The sequence below is a fragment of the Tursiops truncatus genome, chromosome 16 (genome assembly GCF_011762595.2).
Source record: "Tursiops truncatus isolate mTurTru1 chromosome 16, mTurTru1.mat.Y, whole genome shotgun sequence".
Taxonomy (NCBI): Eukaryota; Metazoa; Chordata; class Mammalia; order Artiodactyla; family Delphinidae; genus Tursiops; species Tursiops truncatus.
In genome coordinates, this window is record NC_047049.1 from 37,547,371 (window position 1) to 37,571,384 (window position 24,014).

Genomic DNA, 24,014 nt, shown 5'->3' on the forward strand with positions numbered 1-24,014 from the left:
CTTATCTCCTTAGATACAATTTTAGACAACAACATTCTTAGTATCCTAATTTCTTTTAAGTTTTAAATGCTTCAGAATTGAAGGCTTCACATAAGACAAAGTTTTGTAACAAATAAATATTTGCAGAGCTGTTCTCAAGTGTCCAGCTATCCTGGCGTGGCATAGCAGAGAGTGCATATGTACTAATTCAAGTGTGTACTCTCAAACACTGCTCTTCCCCTGCCACCCAATAACAACAACAAAAAACAACCAATAAATTGTCATGAGTTTGTCAGGAAAACCAGAAAGAAGTCATAAATACATTTCTTTTCCTGTTACATCTACTTCGTTTGTTTTTCCTTACTTTGTTTTAAATGAAAAGAAAATGAGAAAATTTCATTAGGTTACCATATGGGGAAATTTAGTAAACAGACTAGAAAAAAATAATCTGATTATATATTAGAACATAAATTCATTCCTCAGAGACACTAGAAAATTTCCTCTTCTTGGGATCACTTAGAATAAAGTTAATATTTATTATTTCTAGAAGATAGAAGTCTTCATTAAAGGTAAGCTAATGAACTCACATAGAGAGATCACAATACATAAGAACTTTAATAACTGCTTCGAAAACAAACCCCCCCCAAAAAGAAAATCAAAGCCTCAAAATTTTTTCCTGAGAGTTTAATCAAAGAAAGTAAGTATTAATGCTTACTTTACCTGCTACCATTCTAGAAGCAGGAAGACAAGAGAGACAAGAGAGACAAGAGAGACAAGAGACGAGAGAGAGAGGAGAGATTCTGGGTAAGAAGTTTCTCTCTCTAAATTCAGAAATTTTGGGAATCTTTCCAAAATATACACTTACCCCTACTGGTAGGATGTTTTAATTCTTTATTCATAGTCTGTAATAAATATTGTGAGTTATCTGCTTTAATTCTGAAGCATAAGTACAAATACAGACAGTGTAAGGCATAGATTAGATAGGAAGCAACCCTAGGAGCTTTATTGGGGTGGGAACCATCAACAGTTCATTTTAGAGTAATTTGCCACGTGCTCTTAAAGCAAAAGATCAAATATGCAAAGAAACGATTCCTAGAGAAGTATAACATAATTGCCTTCTTGTAAATTATTGAGTAAGAAAGTCTTCCCTCAAGTAGTTACACCACTCTCAGAAAACTTTTTTTTTAAATAAGAGGCATCAGTTGTACTTCTCTGCAACATTCAAATCCTGAAGTATTATTTGGGTATTTTACTAACACAGCTGCACATCTTATGGTCAGTTGGCACCCACCGCTCTGCCATCTAATTTGTACCAAGTCTGCTGAGAAAAATGTCAAGACTCTACCAGGTTAATTTGAGGAGAGTCTCTTCAAAGTCTATAAATCTTCACCAAAAACATGACAACTGGCTCCTCTTTCTTCAAAACAAGAGGGAGGAGGGGAAGGTGGCGGTGGGGGCGGGGGGAGGGGGGGCAGAGAAGAGAAGGAGGAAGAGAAAGAGGGTGGGGGAGGAGGAGGAGAAACATTCTGCTCCTATAAAAATGTCACCAGAACACAATTTTCTTCAGCTTCTTAGTGTTTCTCCTTAGTTAAAATTAAGGCTACAGCGAAAGAACATTAAAGACATTTCTAATAAAATTAATCCTACACAAACTGATAAAATGTACATATCTCCTATAATAGTGGTTCACAATTACAAAAATGCAAATCTACAAACACAACCTATAATACTGGTAAGATAATAAATCTCTCTAACAGATATTTCAAGAATAAAACTACTTTGGATAGTCAATTATATTTATTATCAGATAACTTATTTCTGTGGAAGAATTCCACAGCTGTATAACAACAGCTCTACCACGCTCAGCTAAGTTTTCTTATGATAAGTTATATTCATTAAAGGTTAAAAAATATATATATATATATATTTTTTTTTTTTTTTCTTTTTTTTTTTGCGGTACGCGGGCCTCTCACTGTTGTGGCCTCTCCCGCTGCAGAGCACAGGCTCCGGACGCACAGGCTCAGCGGCCATGGCTCACGGGCCCAGCCGCTCCGCGGCATGTGGGATCTTCCCGGACCGGGGCACGAACCCATGTCCCCTGCATTGGCAGGCGGACTCCCAACCACTACGCCACCAGGGAAGCCCTAAAAATATATTATTATATATATTATTTCACTAGTACTCTTACCATTAGGTAAACATGTGATTTATTTGAAAATTCATAAGACAAATTCCAAAGATTTGAAGGAAGCCTGCAGCATTATATTTTTAACACCAACAAACTCAAGCTATCCTTATTCTACTTAATCAGGGGTCTTTACTGCTCCAGAATCTATTTTTAAATATAAACTGAGGAGCCTTGTCAAAAGAGGCCAATTTCATCATCATTATGTGACCTTTCAGGAGAGCTTGACTCTGTGCAGAGATTAATTCTGAAGAGCTTCAAAACTCTTTTACAATTCCAGGATTTATGGACTTGATATTGTAGAAAGAAGTTCACCAGTGTGTCAGGGGATTCAAATTTTACTCTGAACACCGTCATTAATTGTTTGGATAATCCTGTTCAAAGCACTTCATTTTTCTGGGCCTCAGTTTTATCATCTATAAAATAAGAAATACTCCTGCAAAAAAAAAAAAAAAAAAAAAAAACCTCATAATCTTATGACTTTTATCTACTCTGTCTCACTTTCTAATGCTGTTTCAACCTATAATGGAAACAACACCATTTAGTAAAATACAGCTTTGTCAACAGCATCTGCCCATAAATGTCTTTTTGCCTTTTAAAATATACACAAGGATAAAGGCAGGAGCACAGTAGGATACTCCTTTAGAGCCTGTGAATAATTCATCCAAAAAATAGTCTAGGTATATTAATTAATCATGAGCTAATAAAATAAGCACAGCAGATCTTAATGATTTACTTTGACTTCAAGATGCTAAAGTGATCAATTTTGGCCAAATTACATAACTCTGAGTTTAATGTCATGTAACAGCTAAACATAATTTTACTGAGTACATCCTTAGTAGTACATACAGAACTCCATTTTCTATTAACCCATCACCTTTCACTTGGGTGAGATTCTAACCTATGAGAGGACAGAGAATATGCTGTGCCTGGAACAGTTCTGCTGATGATGTAGCTACTATTATTCTACCACATGACACTACAGGCTTTGCATTTTATTTTCATAAATACTTCTCTTGCTATCTTTTCACTCTGGCCTCTGTTTCACAACAATATCCCATGGGGCTTGCCATTTCATCAAATCTCCTCTCCTCTCCTCCACAGAGAAACAGAACGGACAATTGTATTACCAGATGGTGATGACTACAATATCTTGCCATTGAAAATTAAAATATGGCCTCATTTTTCATTATGTAGACATCTCTTGAATCTAACTTAAACAGAAAACAGAGAAAATAAAATACAATAAAGTTGAAGTATCCTTAGGTTTTACTTTTTCCTTGAACACGATGGGACAGAATATCCCAAGTGCTTCCTATATGGCTAGTTCTCACTATCAGAAGCATTCAGCCAACTATCCTGAAGAAGCACCCACGTCAGACAGAGTATCTATTCACATATGCGGGGGTGGGTGGGTATAAGAGAGTAAGAGGGAGGGAAGTATGACGGGAGTGGGAGGTGTGTGTAAGAACACGTGAGAGCACAGCTTAGTTACAAAGGCTGGACCATTACAAATACCTTATTTGCCCCCCCAACTCAAAATTCTTGATTAAAGTAACCTACAAGGATACTGTAATGCCAAACAAACAAAAAAGTCACAGTGAACATGGTGAAGGCAAATATCTTAGAAATGGTCAAACATACTTGTAGTTTGCAACAGAAAAGTAAGACTGTTGTAGTATCTCTATCAAACAGTTTTATCCATTCCAAAAAAACAGACATTTTTTTCTAAAACTATGAAGCAGGTCATGAAAGGACTGGAGATACCACTTCTCTTCAGCATATGAAATCTCAGTTTAGCCAGCTACTAGTTTTCATCAAATACATGCACGGTGACACAAACAATAATTCCTATTTTGGAGTCCTTTTTGGAAACTTCAGCAGACAGTAACATTTTCAAAACGGTGAAGTTTCTCTGCCCAAAAAAAGTCCCCTGAAGAAATCTCAGTATTCTGTAGACAGAGTACACCTTAATGCCTGGCAAAACATCTGGTTTTGCTGCTTTGGTAAAGAGAGAAGTTCTACACGTCACTGTGACTCCATGCTTTGTTCACCAGTATGCACTGGTGTGTAAGACTCTACCATGAATCCCGAGAGAAAGCTTAGCTATTGTTGTAAAAGTATTCTATGACTTCATGAGAGCCAAGTCTTGAATCACAGACTGTACAAGAGTATTTGTCATGAAAAAATCTACTGTTGTGAAAGTTGCCAAATTCAGGAAAGCCAAGACTTTCAATCAAGGACTTAAGAGGTTTTGTCAAGAAGTGGGAGCAACTATGCAATTCTTTGCTACACATAAGTTCACTTGCTTTTGGAAGACAAATTCTATAGCTAGAATTTTACCTGCATAAAATACAAACTCATTAACACAGTTTAACTCTTCAATATTAAAACTAAAATGTGGAGTCATAATTTTTTCCTTCAAACACAGCATTATGCCAGAATCTTGCCAAAAAATGATCTCAATAACTAGAAGGCAAAGAAAATGATGCAACATGAATTAATCTGAAGAGTCTTATAAGAATTCTTATTTCTTGACACAAGCCTACTTTCATCTGGCAAAAAATAAAAAAATCTACAGAGTCCATTTGCTCTTTCATTCTTTCATGAGATGGGGAAACAAAGTCAAAACTAATTAGATATCAAAAATGACATAAAAGTTGCCAAGTCAAAGACAATGGCATAGTTTCAATGTGTTCTTTAAAAGCTAAATAATAGTAGCCCTTTCAGGAAAATTTACTACTGAGCAGAACTAAAGCTTAATTTTGGTTAATTTGTACCACTTGGATTTATTCAGCAGCCTCAAGTAGTGGCCACTGCCTGGCATAAAAAAAGAAAATGAGACATTATTCTTAAAGTATTTTTTACATTCTTTGTTAAAAAAAAATAATTTTCAGTGCAATTAAATACTATAAGCAAAATTTTATGCTCATGTACATGATGCACATTTTTTGTGGGAGAATAGAGTTTTCATCATATTTTTAAAAGGTATATAACATAAACAGTTTAAGAGCCCCTAACTTAAAGCTACTTCTGGCTGAACATTATACAACTTTTCTGTTTTTATTTTAAATTCTTTTTACCTGATTTCTTTTTGATTGCCAAAATATCTGCTGCTCATCAACCCTGTTTTAAATTTCTACCACTGCTCCTGTGACTGTATTTTAATTTGAGCCATCTCTCTAGGTTTTCTTCTCATTCAGTCTCTTTTCCCTGTGCTGCCCTATGTTTATTCACTTAAGTACAGAAAAATTTACCTTCTATATTTTTAATCAGTAAAAGCAATTGTTTCCCTCTAAATGAAGAAAGGATGAACCAAAGAAAACATCTCAGTCCTCTGCTCTGGAATTCATTCTAGTGCTATCATCCCAGGGTGCACACAGTATACAGAAATGTATGGCAAGTTAGTATAATCAACACTCACCAAAATCATGCATTAACAATAAGATTCAATTCTGTAAACTGTCACCAATAAACAGTGCTTTGGCATCCTTAGATATAATTCAAAAATGTAACAACGACAAGTAAAACAAGAAATGAGGAAGGAGTAAAGGAACCAGGAATCAATGCCATTATCCAGCTGAAAATGATGGCTATGATCACTTATGTTTCTGTTTTGAAGTTAAATTAAAAAGAAATTAGCTTAAACTGTAAGAGAACCTTCCTCATTGAGAAAATTATTAAAACTAGAATAAATTTTTCATATAAAATTAGGATGTCTTCCTCAATAGAGGTCTCTAAATGAGTTTTTCCATCTATCTGAAGTAGTTTGGTTTTTTTTCTTTCTTGGAGACAGAAATGTACAAAGTCCATTTGTAAGAAATGTAAACATGTTTTGCCATACTTAGTATCCAAAGAAATAAATCCCTTGAAAATCACTGTAAAAAATTCTCCCAAGAGTTCATTTTTTGCTTTCAAATGTACTACACAAATTAAATTTGTCAATGATTTTCAGCATAGTCTTTAGTCTTCTGAATAAGAGAAGAACCCTTGATTAATCTTAATTATAACCACACTTATGAGTATTCAAATCAAAGAATAATCTCTATGTATTTTAAAAGTAAAGATCACACTTTACTAGGTAATGGCATCCAAATTATTATCCAAAGACATTTTATTTTCAAGCAAGCTTCAGGAGTATCAAGCTTACTTTTGATCAATGTGCTGCTTTTTTAAATGCTTTGTAAAGATTTCATGATACCAAATATGCAATCCAGTTAATGGGTAAGATTTGCTAGCACGACATGAAAATGCTAGAATGAACAGAAAAATTGAATGAATCTGTCATTTGCTCATGTGAAAGTTAAGGTAGTATACTAATTTAAATGTTTAGAGGAAAGAAAATAAGGGTTAACAACTATCTTTTTAAAAATTTATTTTCCAATAAATTCTCAGATCTAGGAAGAATAAAGAAAAACACATCAAATATAACTTACCTTTTTGTCTCTGGTCCTTACTTCCCCATAGAAATCTAGGGCCTCTTGTGCCTTTAAAAATTTGCCCCGATGTAACAAATATGCGCAAATCATTACACCAGTTCGTCCCTTTCCAGCTTTACAGTGAATTGCTGCTACATGATTGTCATCTTCACTTAGCCATTGGTCAAGATCTTCACAAAAGGGTTTGATAAGTTCTAGCTGTGGTGGATTATGGTCTTCGAAAGGATACTGTGCAACTGTGGTAAAAAGATAACCTCAAATAAGAAAAAAATCTCTCCTGAATTGCTTATTAAAAGTAGGTTAACTTTAGAAATGTTGCATATAAACTTAACAGAGTTCTTCAAGAAAAACTGAACTCCAGAGGAAAATAATTTGTCTCATAATTTTCTAATTTTTGAATAGAAAATAGTCTCTCAACTCAAATTTATTCATTAGACAGGGAAACCAGGTATTATTTTCCTCACTTTATGAAGGAGGAAACTTTGCAATAGAGTAGCAAAGAAGTATCAGAGGTCACAACATATCAGAGGTGGAGGTAAACTCAAAATTAAATGTCACAGGAGCCTCTTATCAGGGCTCTCAATACATTTTCTAACAAAAGGAATTGTAACACTTATAATATTGCATAATCACAAAACATATATTCCAAAGAAAGTACAGATCACTAACAAATCAACAATGGAAAAGACTGCATTTTACACTTCATATAATAAAAACATCAAACATGTTATTTTAAAGATGGTCTTGCAAATGTTAGTGTTGTATACACATGACTTTAAAGACATTTACAAAAGAAATTGAGAAAAAAAAAACCCAAGCTATAAAATGTATACAACTGTAGTAAAGTTTATCAAGCGAAGTTTCAGGTCTTTTCACATGAGTTATAAGAACTCAAAACTTCTCTGTTCCCTATAGTTAGAGTTGAGGTTTTTAAAAAATTTTTTCTAGAAATAGGACTTTAAATATATCACTACTAAATTTTATCTTATTGGTTCCACTCTATTAAGATTCTTAAAAATGCCGACTAACATTCAATGTACCTATCTTCTGTGTTATCTAAATATGTGAAAAGTATGTCCTTTATATCTTCAACCAAGTCATTCATAATGGGGTACAAGATATACTCAATTAAGCCTTTGGTGGGACAGAACAGCTCTTCAAGTAGACAATGACTACCATTACAGGGAATCATCAGGACAGCTTTTACTTAGTCATCTGCCCAGCTGTACCATCATTCCATCTTCATTTCCCCAGTGGCATACAAAAACATCCAGAAAAACCTGTTAAAGCTAGATAAACCTCGAGTAAAACACTCTTTGACCAGTAAGCAGTAGCCTAAATCCACTAAAAATGAAACATTCTTAGTAAATCTATCCTGGCTCTCACAGCCATTAGCACTTCTGAATTCTCAAACCAACTGTTTGAAAGTCCATTCTAAACATTTAGGAGGGATCAATGGCAAATATATCAATCTGTCAAGGCACCCACTTTCTCTTTTTGACTATCACGGCAGCATCTTGCCAAGCTTCTCAACTCTTCAGGTCTCTCATGGTTCAAAGCGTTCCACAAATAAAAATGAAAGTTTCTGTGGGCTCTGAGATAGAATTTACTACACCTGGAGAAGAACACATTTAAATCAACTCCTGCTCTCATCTATCAGGCTCCTCTTATCCATATTTCATTATACCCTTTTCCACCACGCAGGTCATATTCCTCGATAGGAGTTAAGTTGTTCTTCTTTCTCCCTGTAATCTCTTACTGTTACACCAAGTGCATCAAACTGTAGGAATAACCCTCTCTTTATTCTACTGTTAGTCTAGGAATTTCTCCTAATTCTCAGTCTATTCTACAATTTAGTCTTCCTAGTACTACTGGCAGGTTTATATGATACTTGTTTCCAAAAACACAATAGCAAAATTAAATTTATTTTTCAAATTTTCTAAGACCATCTTTAAGATAAATATATCACTTAATAATTGAGATTATTCATTATTGGTATGACAGTAAGATTTAGACTGTTGGCTTCAAGTTATCAAACATAATACAGTGTATTTATGCCTACCTCTGCAGTTAAATTTGGCGGTATCATAATGTCTTTCAGCACATCTAAAAGAAAAGTTTAAATGTGATATAAAATTATCTTTTGCACTTGAGAAAAAAAAGTATATTAGTAGCAAACATTTTCTGAACCTTTATAATGTACCAAGCATTATGTTAAATGTCTTACATTAACTATTGCTTTTAATCTTAAGACTCCTGTGAAGTAGGTACTGTTATTATCCACATTTTACAATTAAGGAAATCAAGGCTGAAAATGTTAAGTATATACAATCAGAGCTTATACGTTTGCTTACAAAACTTATAATGCCACTAATATACAACATTGCAAATTCACTTGCATCTATACCTTCACATTCCTTTTGTGAAAATTATATATGCTAATGGTCTTTATTTTTGATTTCACAAGATATGTGTAAACAACTAACTAGCTTCAATTTTATCTCTGCCTTATAATTGAGCATATACAGTTTTCTCAAACTATTACTACAAAAGATGTATGTTAAAAACAGTAAAATTATAAGGGCAAAGGAAAAGTAAAGAATAACTGAATAATGCTAACCTACTCAGACACAACACTTACTACATCTTTTAACCAGATCTTTCTCTCTTTAGAGAAGCCAAAGGTCATCTTTTTCAATAATCTCTCAGGTTATAAGTTTTAATTAAAGTCTGAGAGTAATGAAAGACTAGTAAGTAAAATCAATATAGAATAGAAAAAAGTAATGTTGACTTAGCATTACTTACAGCATGCTAAAATTTGTCTTTTTAATAGTAGTCACGTTTGTTATCATGCACTGGCTGACTCATGATTAATAGGCCATGTTTATAGACATTAATAGGCTCAGAAAGGGATTCCATACATTAGCTTGTGGTCAGCAGCATTCTGGTACGTTCAACTACTAACCAAACCAGATATTTAAAAAATTATTTAAAATAAAAACTTAGCATTTTAAAACAAATAAAGGTCCATAGCCTCTGAATCTACCATTCCAAAATCCCCAAATTTTGAAGCATCTGAAACTTTCTCTTAACTGTATGGCAAACTCAATTGCAGCAGAACTTGATCTGAGTTTATGAGAATGTGTACTCCTTAATTAATAGGAATACACTTACAGCAAAGAGTGAAACATTTTATCCTAGGTACTGTTCCAAATCCCACTGGGGTGTTATACAATACAAAATATATGCTTCCATGTTACCTTTCTAAAAACTGAAAAATTCTGAATGCTGAAACACAACTAGCCCAAAGAATTTCACATAAGAGGTTATGGACCTGTGCTTTACATTTAGAAATCCTGAAATATCTGTAGAGTTCATCTATTTTAAACAATTTTTAAACTCAAATCCACATGAAGGTTGGGAATTCCCTGGTGCTCTCACTGCCGAGGACCTGGGTTCAATCCCTGGTCAGGGAACTAAGGTCCAACAAGCCAGGTGGTGCAGCAAAAATAAAAAAAAATCCGCATGAAGGTTGAACTAATTATAAGCAAACTGCAACCCACTAATTTCTAACTGGTCAGACCTGAAACAAATCAGCTTCTCATAATATTGCTGAAAACAAAGCTTTTCCATTTTAGCATACTATAATTTAGTATATTGAGTTTTGCTAGAAAGAAAATTTATTTAACAATGACATATGCACATATATGCATCCTTGCTAAATAATTTCATACTCGCTTTTATTAAAAAAAAAAATGACAGGCAGAAAGAAGAGAACTGACCAAGAAAATAGTAACGTTTTACACTTTCTTTGGTACAGGTTAAAGAGGAGTATGGTCAATAGAGAAGAATCCTTAATGGAATATTTTATAAGGAATCATGTAAAATAGGGCTTACGAGGTGAGGGGAGAGGTATATACCAGGAAACAATTCTAAGAAACTGGTCTCATAAGAGCACAATAAAAAATAAACATTTTGAGTTTCATACAGCTTCAGTTATCTAAAATTCCTGTACATTTTTAGCAGCTCAAAATGTTTGGCTTGATAAACACTGCTGATAACTGCCTTCATACACTGATTCTCAAATATTATTAAGAGGAAAAAAATGGAGGGAAAGTGAAAATAATGAGCTACTAAATGTCTATTAGATGTGCATACCTTACAAAGTTTCCATGTTGTTAAATTCATCCTCACAATCATTTAACAGTTAATACTGTCTCCATTTTATGTATGAGAAAGCTAAAATCTAGAAGAGCATTACAAAACTGGCCCCAAACCACGATATGTAAATGGAAGAGCCCAGCACCTCTGATTACAAAAGTCAAACTTTTTTCAGTATTGTTCCATACTCCACGCATAATAAAAAATATAGAAGTTTAAAAAACAAAACAATAACAAATTTTAGTCAAAGTCAGCATTCCAACAAGAGCATTATTTGGCATAAAAGAACCAACAAATAGTGATAATGAAAACATGAAAAAATTGTGAAAATATCTACAGGTATGGATAGGGAGTATGTGAAAACATATACTGCGCCTGGTAGTGATAAAAGTGATCTGGGGAGTGGTTGGTCGGGTAAGAAAGAAGACTCTCTTAATTAAAACCTTCTCTGATGGGGCTTCCCTGGTGGCACAGTGGTTGAGAGTCTGCCTGCCAATGCCGGGGACACGGGTTCGTGCCCCAGTCCAGGAAGATCCCACATGCCGTGGAGCGGTGGGGACCGTGAGCCATGGCTGCTGAGCCTGCGCGTCCAGAGCCTGTGCTCCGCAACGGGAAAAAGACTCTCTTAATTAAAACCTTCTCTGATGGGGCTTCCCTGGTGATGCAGTGGTTAAGAACCTGTCTGCTAATGCAGGGGACACAGGTTTGATCCCTGGTCCAGGAAGATCCCACATGCTGTGGAGCAGCTAAGCCCAGGCGCCACAACTGCTGAGCCTGTGCTCTGGAGCCCACGAGCCACAACTACTGAGCCTGTGCGCCACAACTGCTGAAGCCCTCATGCCTGGAGCCTGTGCTCTGCAGCAGGAGAGGCCACGGCAATGAGAGGCCTGTGCACCGCAACGAAGAGTAGGCCCCGCTCGCCGCAACTAGAGAAAGCCCACGCACAGCAACGAAAACCCAACGCAGCCAAAAATAAATAAATTGTAAAAATTTAAAAAAACAAAACACAAACTTTCTCTGATAACTGCACACACATACACACACACACAGAGTCCCTAGTAAATTTATGGTATATTAGTGATAAGACAAGTCTTTCAACAAACCAAAATTAAAGATACATGAATGGTAAATGGGATCTGACTAAGACAAGTGTATTTATACTTCCTTATAACTAGAACTCAAAAGATATCTTTTTTTAAATCATCACCTCATATTGGCTTATATAAGACAAGAGAAATAAAGATGCACTGAAAGAGAGCTTTTATGAAGCAGTAGACAGAAAGTGAAGAAAGGGATAAGATTAATAGGAAATGCTTCCAGAGAAATGAGACTCGTCATAGAATCAGCTAGGCATGTAGGTCTCTTCTTTACTCTCTTCAATGGAGCTATCCCTATCTTACAAAATAAAACTTAATAGATAAAAATTAACAACAGCTGAAGGTTTACCACAAATTGATGCATAGCTGTATGTCAAATAGAATATACCATGAAATATAGTCAACCTTTTAAAAATTAGTATCCAGTGAACATTTAACTTCCTCAAAGGCAAGAACTATAGTATATCTTTATACCCTATCTCCCCCCTCCTCCCCTTACCCCCACCAGAAGACAGATTACAGAGGAAAATACAAAAATGAAGTACACACACTTGCATAAAACGAACTGATTAATGTACTAAGTAATTCACCAAGTATACCTGAATTTGGTTAATGATATGAGGCTAATTTTGTCCTTTCTTAAAATAACTTACTGAATGCCTGATAATAGAGATATAAAGTTACAGTCAATTATTAGAAAGTCCACATTAAGAACTCTTCTTCACCCACATATGTCATATTTGCCATAAAAAGTTTAATATACTATTAAATACAGGTATGTCAAGTGCAAATATTTTAAGATCTTTCCATTTACATATGTTTGCAAAGACATACATCACATCTAATTAATATCCTAAAAATAAAAGAAACAAAATAGAAACATCTGCTACTTATCAGACTCACTTACCCAGAGCCAGAAATATAAACAGAGGTAGAAAAGTAAAGAAGACTGAAAAGTGACATCAGAAATCAAACCATGCTACAACTTGGTAGTTCTAGAAACTTCTGAAGAAAGTAAAATTTGGGGTGATTAAAACAAACAAAAAAACAGAAAGGGAATACTGGCATCAACAGTGGATGGTCTGCTACCATATGTACCTGTGTGACCCTGTTCAACTCACTTAACTTCTCTAGGCCTCAGATTCCCCATCAGTAAAATGAGAAGGTTGGACTAAATGTTCTCTTTCAGGTACTTTCCAGTCTATGATTCCATTAAATGGATGGGGGAATAAGGGAGTTAAAATATGTGCACCAAAAGCTACTCTCAACTAATAATGAGACAGTTCATTAACTTGGGGGTCCGATGTTTGGATATACAAAAACAAATAGGCAATCAACTCTCCAGGCTAGATACCAATGCCAACTTTAACCATAATAACACAAGTGACCCACAATACTGACAGTACAAACCTGAGCCCTAAATTCTAGAAGCAGGAAGCCATTGCATACAGGAATGAAAAGAATTTCCTTTCCTTTCTTTGGATATAATGTTAAACTCAAATAAAGTTTTGAAATAAGGCAGAATCTGTCTTTAGTATCTTTCTATCTTTAGTAGAGAGTCTGGGACTCTCTACATGCCCAGTACTAAGAGTCTAAGCCTGAGGTGACTCATTTAGTGGACTCCAGCTTTTGACAGTTCATGTCCTGTTTGGTTTTTTGTTTGAAACTTAACTTCTGAATCCAGTTGTTCAAAAACTACAAAACTTTGTGGTTTTTATTTTCCTCCACAGAAACACTCTGGCACCTGTAACAAGAGTTTTTGTAGGAGAGGTTAATCCAGAAAAGAGAAAGATACTCGCACAGATCATTTGTTAAGTTGGAATCCACCTAAACTTAAGTTTCTACAGCACCTTTTACTTTCTTTCATCTTACTTATTACCACTACACCGTACACACACACACACACACCAGAATCTGACCATAATGGATTATCTGCCATATTCTAGACAATATTATTGCCAACAAGCTTCTTACACGCCATTCTCTCTGCCTGCACTGCCATTTCCCCTCCTCCTAAGCCTCAGGTCAACCTCTATGATTCTTTTCACCCCAGCTCAAACATGCCATTCTTTATGAAACCTTCCCTATGGGGTGCAATGCACTATTTTGACTGTTGTCTACACAGCTCTCTTCTATACAAGAGTTACCTCTTCTATAATACTTTGTCTACCTTTCACATTAGACTATAATTACCTGAGGAATGGAACTACATCTTATTCACCTCTGCACTAACAAAATGTTGTAGAATGTCTAACATGTAGCAAGCCCTCAATAAATGTTTGCTTCTTTGTTCATCTGAGGAAATCAGTGACAACTCACTAAGAGATAGAATACTAGTGTCTACTTCACTCTCAGGTCTTCTGAAGTCTTATCAGAGTACAAAGATCACTAAATTAAAGATAAAAAAGCAACATCCCACAAGCCAATAAGGCACAGAGAATCTTTCATTTTTTTGGTGAATATCTGAAAGCCCACTGAACGCAGAAAAAATCCTTGTTCTTACATCTGATAAATAAACTCTACAGAAATTATAACAGTAAATTAGCATACATAACTTTAGATTAAAATTTTTTCCATTGCATAATTTATACATATCACATAGGAAAAATAAAAGCCAGGTAGAAACATAACACATTTTATGCACAATTTGTTTTTTTAATTAGAAAATGGTCGATATTTTGGGAAGGAAAAAATGGTCAAGAGCAAAAATGATAAGATATTTTCTTCACACTTTTCTTTCCTTCTTCTTCTATTTTACACCTCTACTCACAAAGTCAAAAGAAAAAATGAAAGGTTAAAGATAAGGTCAGCTAGCTGAATCAAGAGGCAATCCTTACATCCCTGCCCCCGACAAGAGAAACCACCCAATTCAACAATTTTAGTTAACTTATTTATTTTATATACAGTTAGAGAATATGCTAATAGCTTTTTCAATCAATTGATCTAGAGACACAGAATAAAATTATGTCTACTCTAGAAGCATCCCTCCATGGAAGATGGCATTAATGCTTTAGCAGAAGCTGTGTGTGAATTATACTTCAAGTTACCACATGGTTATGGGCCCAAAGATGGGCTAGATGCCAAGTCATTTAAAGCAGATCAAGTAACATGAATCTGTGCCAACATTGTTTTACCTCATCATTACACTTTCTAAATGACCTAACAATGCTCTCAATCAGACTTCTTGAACTAATTGTTTTAGGAATACAATTCTGTCAAAATATATCTTTACCTCATTCTAACAAGGAAATAACTTTCACTCAACAGTTATTTTAGAAGATATTTGCAAGCATACAAACAAGAAAACATACTTACAGATTGTATATCTTGTAATGGTTTTTATGCTTTGAATCCAAAAACCTTAAAACAAAACAAACAAACAAAAAGCCACCATTAACAAAAATGAGCTAACATTTGAAATTACATTACTACTATTGAGAAAAACCAAAAGACAGATTCTATTTTTCCTAATCTCAAATATCATTTAAGAAAAATAAATAAACTCCAATAAATAGTCTATCCATGGATTTAAACTAGTAATCAGGTCTTTCTTAATTATTACATTACACAGATTTATACAATCTGAAGTAAAGCCATAGCTCTTCATAAAATGAATATTTTCATAATCTCTCTTCAGCCTAACATAATGAGATTGAGTATTAAGAAATAACTTCTTTAAAAAGCAGCATTAGCATTTAGCTCAAGTTTACCTAGCTTATACAGTTTTGTGAGAAATAGCCACATGCAATCAAGAAATCTTAAAGATAATCCTGGAAATTCAGCCATCATTTTCTTTCAAACTAAAAACTTTTGATATTTGAAAGATGCAAGTAATAACTATTAGCTCTGTACAAAGTTTATTAAATATTTTCACATACATATTCTCATTTGATGCTCACAAACATCTGAGAGGTAGGTATCAAAGAAATTACAGGACTTGCCCAAGGTCATACAGCTAATACGTCAAAATAATACATCAAAAGACCAAAGACCTCTCCCCTCAACAATTAGTTAAGAAACTAAACAACTACAATTACAGCCAACACTTACTATATGCCAGGCACTATTTTAAATACTTTATGCATACAAATTTGTTTAATCCTGTAAGGTAGGTAATAGAGGGGTTAGAAAAGTATAAGGCTGAGGAAATAGAATAAATAGAAGAACAAATGGAAAACAGAAGAGAAGATTTTAGAAGATCTAAAGTCTAGGAGATTCAACATATGAATAGGCATCCCAGAGAAAAAAACAGAAAACACAGGAGAAGAAATCCAAGATATAATTCAAGAAAAATACCCAAAACTGAAGGCCATGAATTTCCAAACTGAAAGGGTATAATGAGTATTCAGCAATATTAAAACAGACCCAAATAAAGGCATACATATCTCACTGAAATTTCTGAATGCTGAAGACATAAACATAAGATCCTAGCTGCATGAGAGGAAACATGTTTCATAAAATGAATCTGGAATCCGAATAACATCATCCTTTTTAATGGCAATACCAGCAGCTAGAAAACAACTGGGCAAAACCTTCTGACTTAAAATTATTCCCAGCCTAGAATTCCATACCAAGATAGAGTATAAAACAAGTGTGAATACATATATAATAAAGGCATTTTAAAATAAGCAAAGTCTCAAATAATTTTGCTTTCCACATTATCTCTCTCAGGAAGTTACTACAAGATGTGTTCCACCAAAACAAGGGTGGGAAACCGTGAAAGAAGATGACAAGTTCCAGAAACTGAAGAATCCAACGCATGAGAAGAAAAAGGAGAATCCCCAGAATGAATAGTGAAGGGACATCTCGATTAGACAGTCATACAGCAAGCCTAGAGAACGACTAATCCAGATTAGGGCAGACCGGAAGGTTCCTGGAGAAGATGAAATTGATATAAAAAAAAATGTGCTCAAACATATATAGAGATTTATACAACCAGGAGTAAGTTTAGGGATGAATTAAAGTTAAGAATGTAGAAACTAACCGAGAGAGAGAGAGAAAGAGAGAGAGAAAAAAGGAGGGAAGAAGGGATGGAGAGAGGGAGAATTGTAAATCCAGGGAAAACAAAATGTGTAGGAAAAACCAGTTATAATATACTGTATTGCTTAACTATGAATGACATTTATCTAGTCATAATGACATAAAAACCCAATACTGATATAACCAAAATTACAATATACTACTGGAAGAATGGGAGAATGAAAATATGTGGTTGGGTTAAGAGGGAAAGAAAAAAAGAGTCCATAAACTTGAATGTGAAAAATTATGTTACACAGTAATACAAGAAGTACTTATAACTTTATCACTAACTGATATGTCATACTACAGTTGATGAAGATATCAAAATATTATTTACAATCAACACTGCAAAAATTAACAGTCATTAGACCTGCCAACAGATTTGATTTAAATGTGTTAATAACTATTATTATATAAATGTTTTAAAATATTTTATAACAATTATAACCAAAACTAATATAATAGGCACATTTATAATCCTATGAATTTTATTTTATGGATTTAAAATCATTTTAAGAAAGGGTTCATAAGCTTCCCCAGACTGTCAAAAAGGTGCATGGCCTAAGATTAAGAACTCTTGCCACAGGGCATAGTTTGGAAACAAAGGAAAATAACTACCTTTTTTTTTTTTTGTGGCAGTGGTTGTTAATAAACCCTATAGAACTATTTGATTTTAGTATTTCATGTGTACAACTTTTTTAAAGTAAATATTTAAGGTATGTGTAACTTTTTATAATTCTTTGCTTTAACCCACTACTTCAACCAACCCAGGACGCACTGATTCTGCTACAGACTTCTACTGAGCTATAAATATATTACAGGAAAAAGTGGTTTGTTACAGACCCTTTCACTCCTGTCTGTTCTACCCTCTTTATCTTCTATATTCCTGTACCTTTTTCTCAATTTTTACTTTTGGACTTTTCTTTAAATTGAGGTAAAAATTTACATAGAGTGAAATAGACAGATCTTAGGTGTACAATTCTATAAGTTTTGTAACAACCACTCTAATCAAAATATAGAACACTTCTACCACCCCAGAAAATTCCCTCATGCCCGTTTTCAGTCAAGCCCCACCAAGCTCTCAGGTAGCTACTACTATTACCATATATTAGTTTGGCCTTGTTCTTTAATTTCATGTAATTGTAATCATGTAATATGCATTCTTTTTAAACTGATTTCCTTCACTTAATGTTTTTCGAATTTACCCATGTTGTTACATGTATGGATAGTTCATTCTTTTTATTCTATTATTCCACTGCATGAACATAACACCATTTGTTTATCCATTCTCCTTTGATGGATATCTGGGATGTTTACAGTTTGGGGTTATTATGAATAAAGTGCATAAACGTTCTCGTGCAAGTCTTTTGGGGGACATATGCTTTCATTTCCTTGAGTAAATAACAGCTAGGAGTAGAACTCCTGGGTCACAGAGGAGATAGGGTGCGTGCATATTTAACTCTATAAGAAACTACTGAACAGTTTTCAAAAGCAGCTATACCATTCTACAGTCCTACCAACATTTTAAGAGTTCCAGTTGCTCCACAGTCTCATCAATATTTGGTGTTGTCAGCTTTTTAAAATTCTAGTCCTTCATTTGTTTATTAGCCATTTTTACACTTTCTTCTTTGAAATGTCTGTTTAAGTCACTGGCTCATTTCTTCCCCCAAATGGATTATTTGTCTTTTTTATTACTGATTTACAGGAGTCTTTTATATATTCTGGGTATAAGTCCTTTGTCAGTTATTTGCTCCTTGTGTATGACTTGCCTTTTCATTTCCTTAATATTGTGCTTTGAAAATAAACAAATTTAAATTTTGATAAAATCCAATATATCAAATTTTTCTTTTGTTTAGAACTTTGCATCCTCTCTGAGAAATCTTTCCCTACACATAAAGAATTCATAAAGATATTCTCTATGTTTTGTTCTAGAAGCTTTATACATACTTTTAGACTTTTCTCAGTTTCTATTTTAATTTGGTTGGAAATTTAGGTAAATATTATGGGTAATTAGAATAACCAAAACATAGACAAATGATTTGAAGGACAGTGATCATAAAATTTAATAAACAACAACTCATTGCTACCTGCCATATCTTCCACCATAGGTTTCTTCTGAGAGAAAATGAATAAGTAAAAAATGATCTACAAAATACAATTTTCTTACGGAAAGCCTACAATGTAAATGTGAGCAGAGGCGGGGAAAAAGGTATTTTGGAGAATTAACAGTTCATTTTTAGTTCATTCTGAGTCTGGTAACTATGTTTTGAATCTAAATACATAAACCAATACTATATTAATAGGTATGTACACATCCCATTGCCCATCTCCAAGGAATACTATTCACATGTGGCAGCCCTTCGTACACTTCAACTGGAGTCTAAAGGACTGACAGAACACATACCAAAATGATCACAGTGGCTATCCTGGGTTTTCAGGGAAAGATGGAGGCTTTCATGATTTACTTTCAACAATTTACTTCTACAATTTTGTTGTTAAAACATAAGCACATACTACTTTCAAAAGAAAAAAGTTTTCTGTCCTAATGTATTTTCCCAAAAAAGTAAGAACTGATGAAATTATATCACACTATGTTTTACCTCCAAAAAGTGAGCTTCATTAAAAGTCTAGGTTCTTTTAAACAGTATTTTTTAGAGTTTACATAAAATTAATATTTTCATATACTATTTTTAAGTAGAAAAAACAAGGATCAAAGCTTTTTTCAATGTGATAACAGTCCTCCTTGAGAAATAATTAGTTTTAATGATTCATGCAATTCCTATTTATAAAGACTCATGAGGTTTTTCTTAATTATATTTTCATTCATACTGAGCCTGTCCTGAGGATGTTAAAAAAAAGAAATTATTGGCACACACTGTATGCCAAAATCACAAATCTAACATCAGTGAGAAATGATGTCAACAAAACAGAAACAATTCATTAAAATGCTGGTAACGTGTTATCTCTTTAAATCCCTCCTAGAGGCTCCAGCCATGGAAAGCCTATTCTTCAATTTCATCAGGACACTTCATATGTTACTTTAGCTAGGTGTCTAAAATGTATGTTCAAAGCCAACTTTTATCCTCTTTTAGCTTTCAAGTATTATTTATTATGGGCACAACTGCTAAGAATTTCTGCTTCCCAATCCTTTATTTTTCTACATTCCATTCAGGAAGTACTAAAGGCTTCCTAAATAAACAGCCTCATTTGATGCCTTATAACACACATTTAAAAATAAAATCACTTCACTTCTAGAAAAGAAAAGTATCTATTAGGGTAACCTTTCATTAAATTAAACATCCCACAAAATAATACTGATTGACCTAGTAAAATGGAAATACATTAGAGATGGTAAATAGGTGTCAAACTAGTAGTGGCTTGTTGAGGGGTAATGTTAAGGCTATTAAAACAGGTTGGAGACTGGGAAAGAATATCTGCCATTAGTGAGGGAGAGAGAATAAAATAAAAATTTTCACTTTATTTGCCATTTCTAGAGAACATCAATACAAATATATGGGTAAAATTCAGTAAAAAGCAAAATTTGAACATTATAAATTATTATACAGTAGCAAAGTTATTGTAACCAGATTAAAGTTCTATTATGAATAGGCCTTAAATAACTTTGTTCTAAAAATCTTTTTTTATACTGGCATTCAATATAAAGGGGCCATCTCTTAAAATTTTTCTTACAGGAGCATGTATATACTTTTGACCATTAAAGAGTATCTGGTACAGGAGTTTTCCTCTTGTAAATAACTGTAAAACTGGGCAAAATGTATGAGGCACTAAACAAAAGGTAGCATGGGCTTATGATCCCTAGGGAAAAAGAAACATGAGGTTACCCCGTGGCTGCCTTGTTTTCAGGTTGGAGACTCTTTTCTGACACAGCAGAAGGAAGTAGCACAAATGGAACAAAGGTTTCACTGAGGTATACAGGCAGAGATTGGAGTTGGGTGGTAAAGCAGCTAGAGTTTGTGGAAGAGGGTAGCAGAAAAAGGAGGATGAACAGACAGAGGGACTTCGAAGTGTGTATGGAAATTCACCTCAGGGCCTTGGCCATGGGTTGGGCTGCATATGTGCAGAATCTGGAAGCATAATGGAGATGACACCAGAGATAGCACAGCTCTAGGAGAAGGAGTTCTGGTCCAGCCAGAGTGGAGAGACCTCACTGAGGAACTCACGTATTCAGCTGAGAACCCAGAAAGGCCACACGTTAGGAGTAAGGATCATGCCCTGAACAAAAGACAAAACTAAAATCGGCCTGCCTTAACAAAGCAAACCAAACCTGATAATACAAGAAGATTAACCATTAATTTAAATGCCTGACAAAATGAAACTCAGCACCCTTAAATTAACATTCAGACTCCCTACAACATATCACCCACAACATTCATCATACAATTAAAACTTATTAGACATGCAAAGCAGGAAAACATGACCTATGACCAAGGGAAAAAAAGCAGTCAGTGGAAACCAACACCAAGACAAACCAGATGTTAGAATTAGCAGACACGGACTTTGAAGCAGCTATTATAAATATATATGGGAATGTAAAGGAAAATGATTATAGCAAATGAAAAGACAAATCTCAGCAAAGACACAGAGACTATAAAAGACAGAAATTCTGGGTCTCAAAAGTACAGTATCTGAAAAGAAAAAAATCTACTTGCATGGTCTTAATGGAAGACTGCGAACTGCAGAAGAAAGATGTGGCAGATTGTATTTTCTAAGAATGACTACATCTCCCATCCCACATGCTCTTCATACAACATAACCTTAACACTGTTCCTATCAAGTGATGGGGTCTATGGTCCCTCCCCCTTGAACTTGGGCACACCTTTGTGACTGCCTCAACCAACACAGTATGGGCAGAAGTGACATAAAGCTATTTCTAAGGCTAGGTCATAAAAATGCCATGCACTTTTACCCATGCACTTCATTCTTAACAAGCTGCCATGCTGTGAGGAAGCCCAAACTAGCCTACATGGAAAGGCCAAGTACAGGGGTTCCGGCCAACAGCCCAACTAAAGACCCAGATAAGGACTGCATTTACCAGACATGTGAGTGAAAACACCTTCAGATGATTCAGCCCCCAACGTGCCAACTCATCTCCAGTCACTGAGTCTTCCCAACTAAGGCCCCAGACACTGTGGAGCAGAAACAAGCCACCTCCACCATGCCTTGTCTGAATTCCTGACTCACTTAATCTGTGAGTATAAAATAAATAAATGGTCTATGCTATTTATGTTTAGAGGTGGTTTGTTATGCATAAATATTAGCTGGAAAATAAAGATACGAATTTGACCAAAGATTAGTAGTAATTATCTAACCTGAAGAACAGAAGAAAGAAATTGAAAAAAATTTTAAAGACATCACAGCTGGAAATTCCCCACCCATGGTGTAAAACATTAACTTAGAGATACTAGAAGCTCAATAAACTTCAAGTAAGACAAATATAAAAAGAACCACACTATGCATATCATGATCAAAACCACTGAAAACCAAAGACAAACGGAAAAAAACAAAAGGAGTCAAAGAAAAAGACACATTATGTATAGGAGAATACCAGTCTGAATAATGGCTGACTTCTCATCAGATCTAATGAAGTGCTGAAAAGCAAAAAAAAAAAAAAAAAAGCCATCCCAGAAGTCTATATCCAGCAAAATGCCCTTCAAAAACAATCAACATAAGCTGAGAGGATCTGTCGCCAGCAGACTTGCCCACAGGCTGAAGGGAACTAATTCCAGATGAAAAGTGAGTCTACAGAAAGAAACAAAAAGCATCAGAAATAGTAAATATAGGAATAAATATAAAAGGACATCTTTTTCTTCTCTTGATTCCACTGAAAGACAACTGACTGTTTAAAACAAATAAAATAACACTGTATTCTGGGGTTTATTACACACATAGATATAAAATCATACCAAAAAATTGAGGCAAGCAGAATTTTACTGTTGTAGGGCTCTTATATTTTAATGGGAACTGTAATAAGCTAAGAATGTGTTCTATAATACCTAGAATAAACTCTAAATATATATATATTTATACATACAAATAAAAAGTCAATAGAAGAATTTAAATTGAATACCTGAAAATATTCTATTAACCCCAAAGAGGACAGAAAAAGAGGAATGGAGAGAATGAGAATGAAACAGGAATGAATGAACAACTAAACACAAATAGAAAGATGTTGGTCTTAAATAAAACATATTACTCATTATATTAAATATAAATGGACTAAACACTCCAATTAAGCAAGTTGGTGATTGGGGATTTCCTTGGTGGCTCATTGTTAAGAATCCACCTGCCAGTGCAGGGGACACAGGTTCGATCCCTGGTCCAGGAAGAACCCACATGCCATGGAGAAACTAAGCCCGTGCACCACAACTACTGAGCCTGCGCTCTAGAGCCCACGAGCCACTACTACTGAGCCTGCGAGCCACAGCTACTGAAGCCTGCACACCTAGAGCCCATGCTCCACAACAAGATAAGCCACCGCAATGAGAAGCTTGCACACCACAATGAAGAGCAGCTCCCACTCGCTGCAACTAGAGAAAGCCTGCACGCAGCAACAAAGACCCAACTCAGCCAAAAAAAAAAAAAAAAGTCAGTGATTACAAAGCAAGTTCAAAACTGACCTTCATATTTCTTCATGAAATATAGTACATATAAATGTTTACATATACTTGCTACACAAGTTGTCACACTCTACAAATTAATATACTATGCAATGTTCAACTCTGAAGAAGACAAGATTACATAAATCAAATGCAAAACTCAATCTAGATGCTCTATACATTAACACCATGCTACTGAACTCATTGTAGTAGAGGAGAAAAAATCTAGGTTGCAAGATAAGCTTTATACTGACTCTTAGAAGGCATAAGAAACTCAGTTATTACTTTGAAGTTACTGGTGGTCCAGAGTCTAACCCTCTACCTTTCAGGGTTAGACTTGATCCTGTTAGTATATTGAGTGGGTTATTCCCCCCCTCCCCAGGGACAAATTAAAACCCATATCATATGACTGATGTATAAATATCACAATGATCATAATGGCAATATACTAATTTATTGAAAAATCCAACTGCCATAAGAACTAAATTATTCATATCTTTATGACCATATCTCACCA

General features: G+C 34.7%; 1 protein-coding gene across 1 annotated transcript in view; it reads right to left on the minus strand.

The window, feature by feature from the left end:
- Nucleotides 1–24,014, minus strand: part of PTEN (phosphatase and tensin homolog) — an 89,518-nt gene that overhangs the window by 23,423 nt on the left and 42,081 nt on the right. The window contains exons 3-4 of the mRNA XM_019938427.2: nt 8,666–8,709; nt 6,601–6,839 (exon numbers count right to left, since the gene is read on the minus strand). Coding sequence (XP_019793986.1) covers nt 6,601–6,839; nt 8,666–8,709 — 283 coding nt within the window. The remainder of the gene's footprint in view (nt 1–6,600; nt 6,840–8,665; nt 8,710–24,014) is intronic.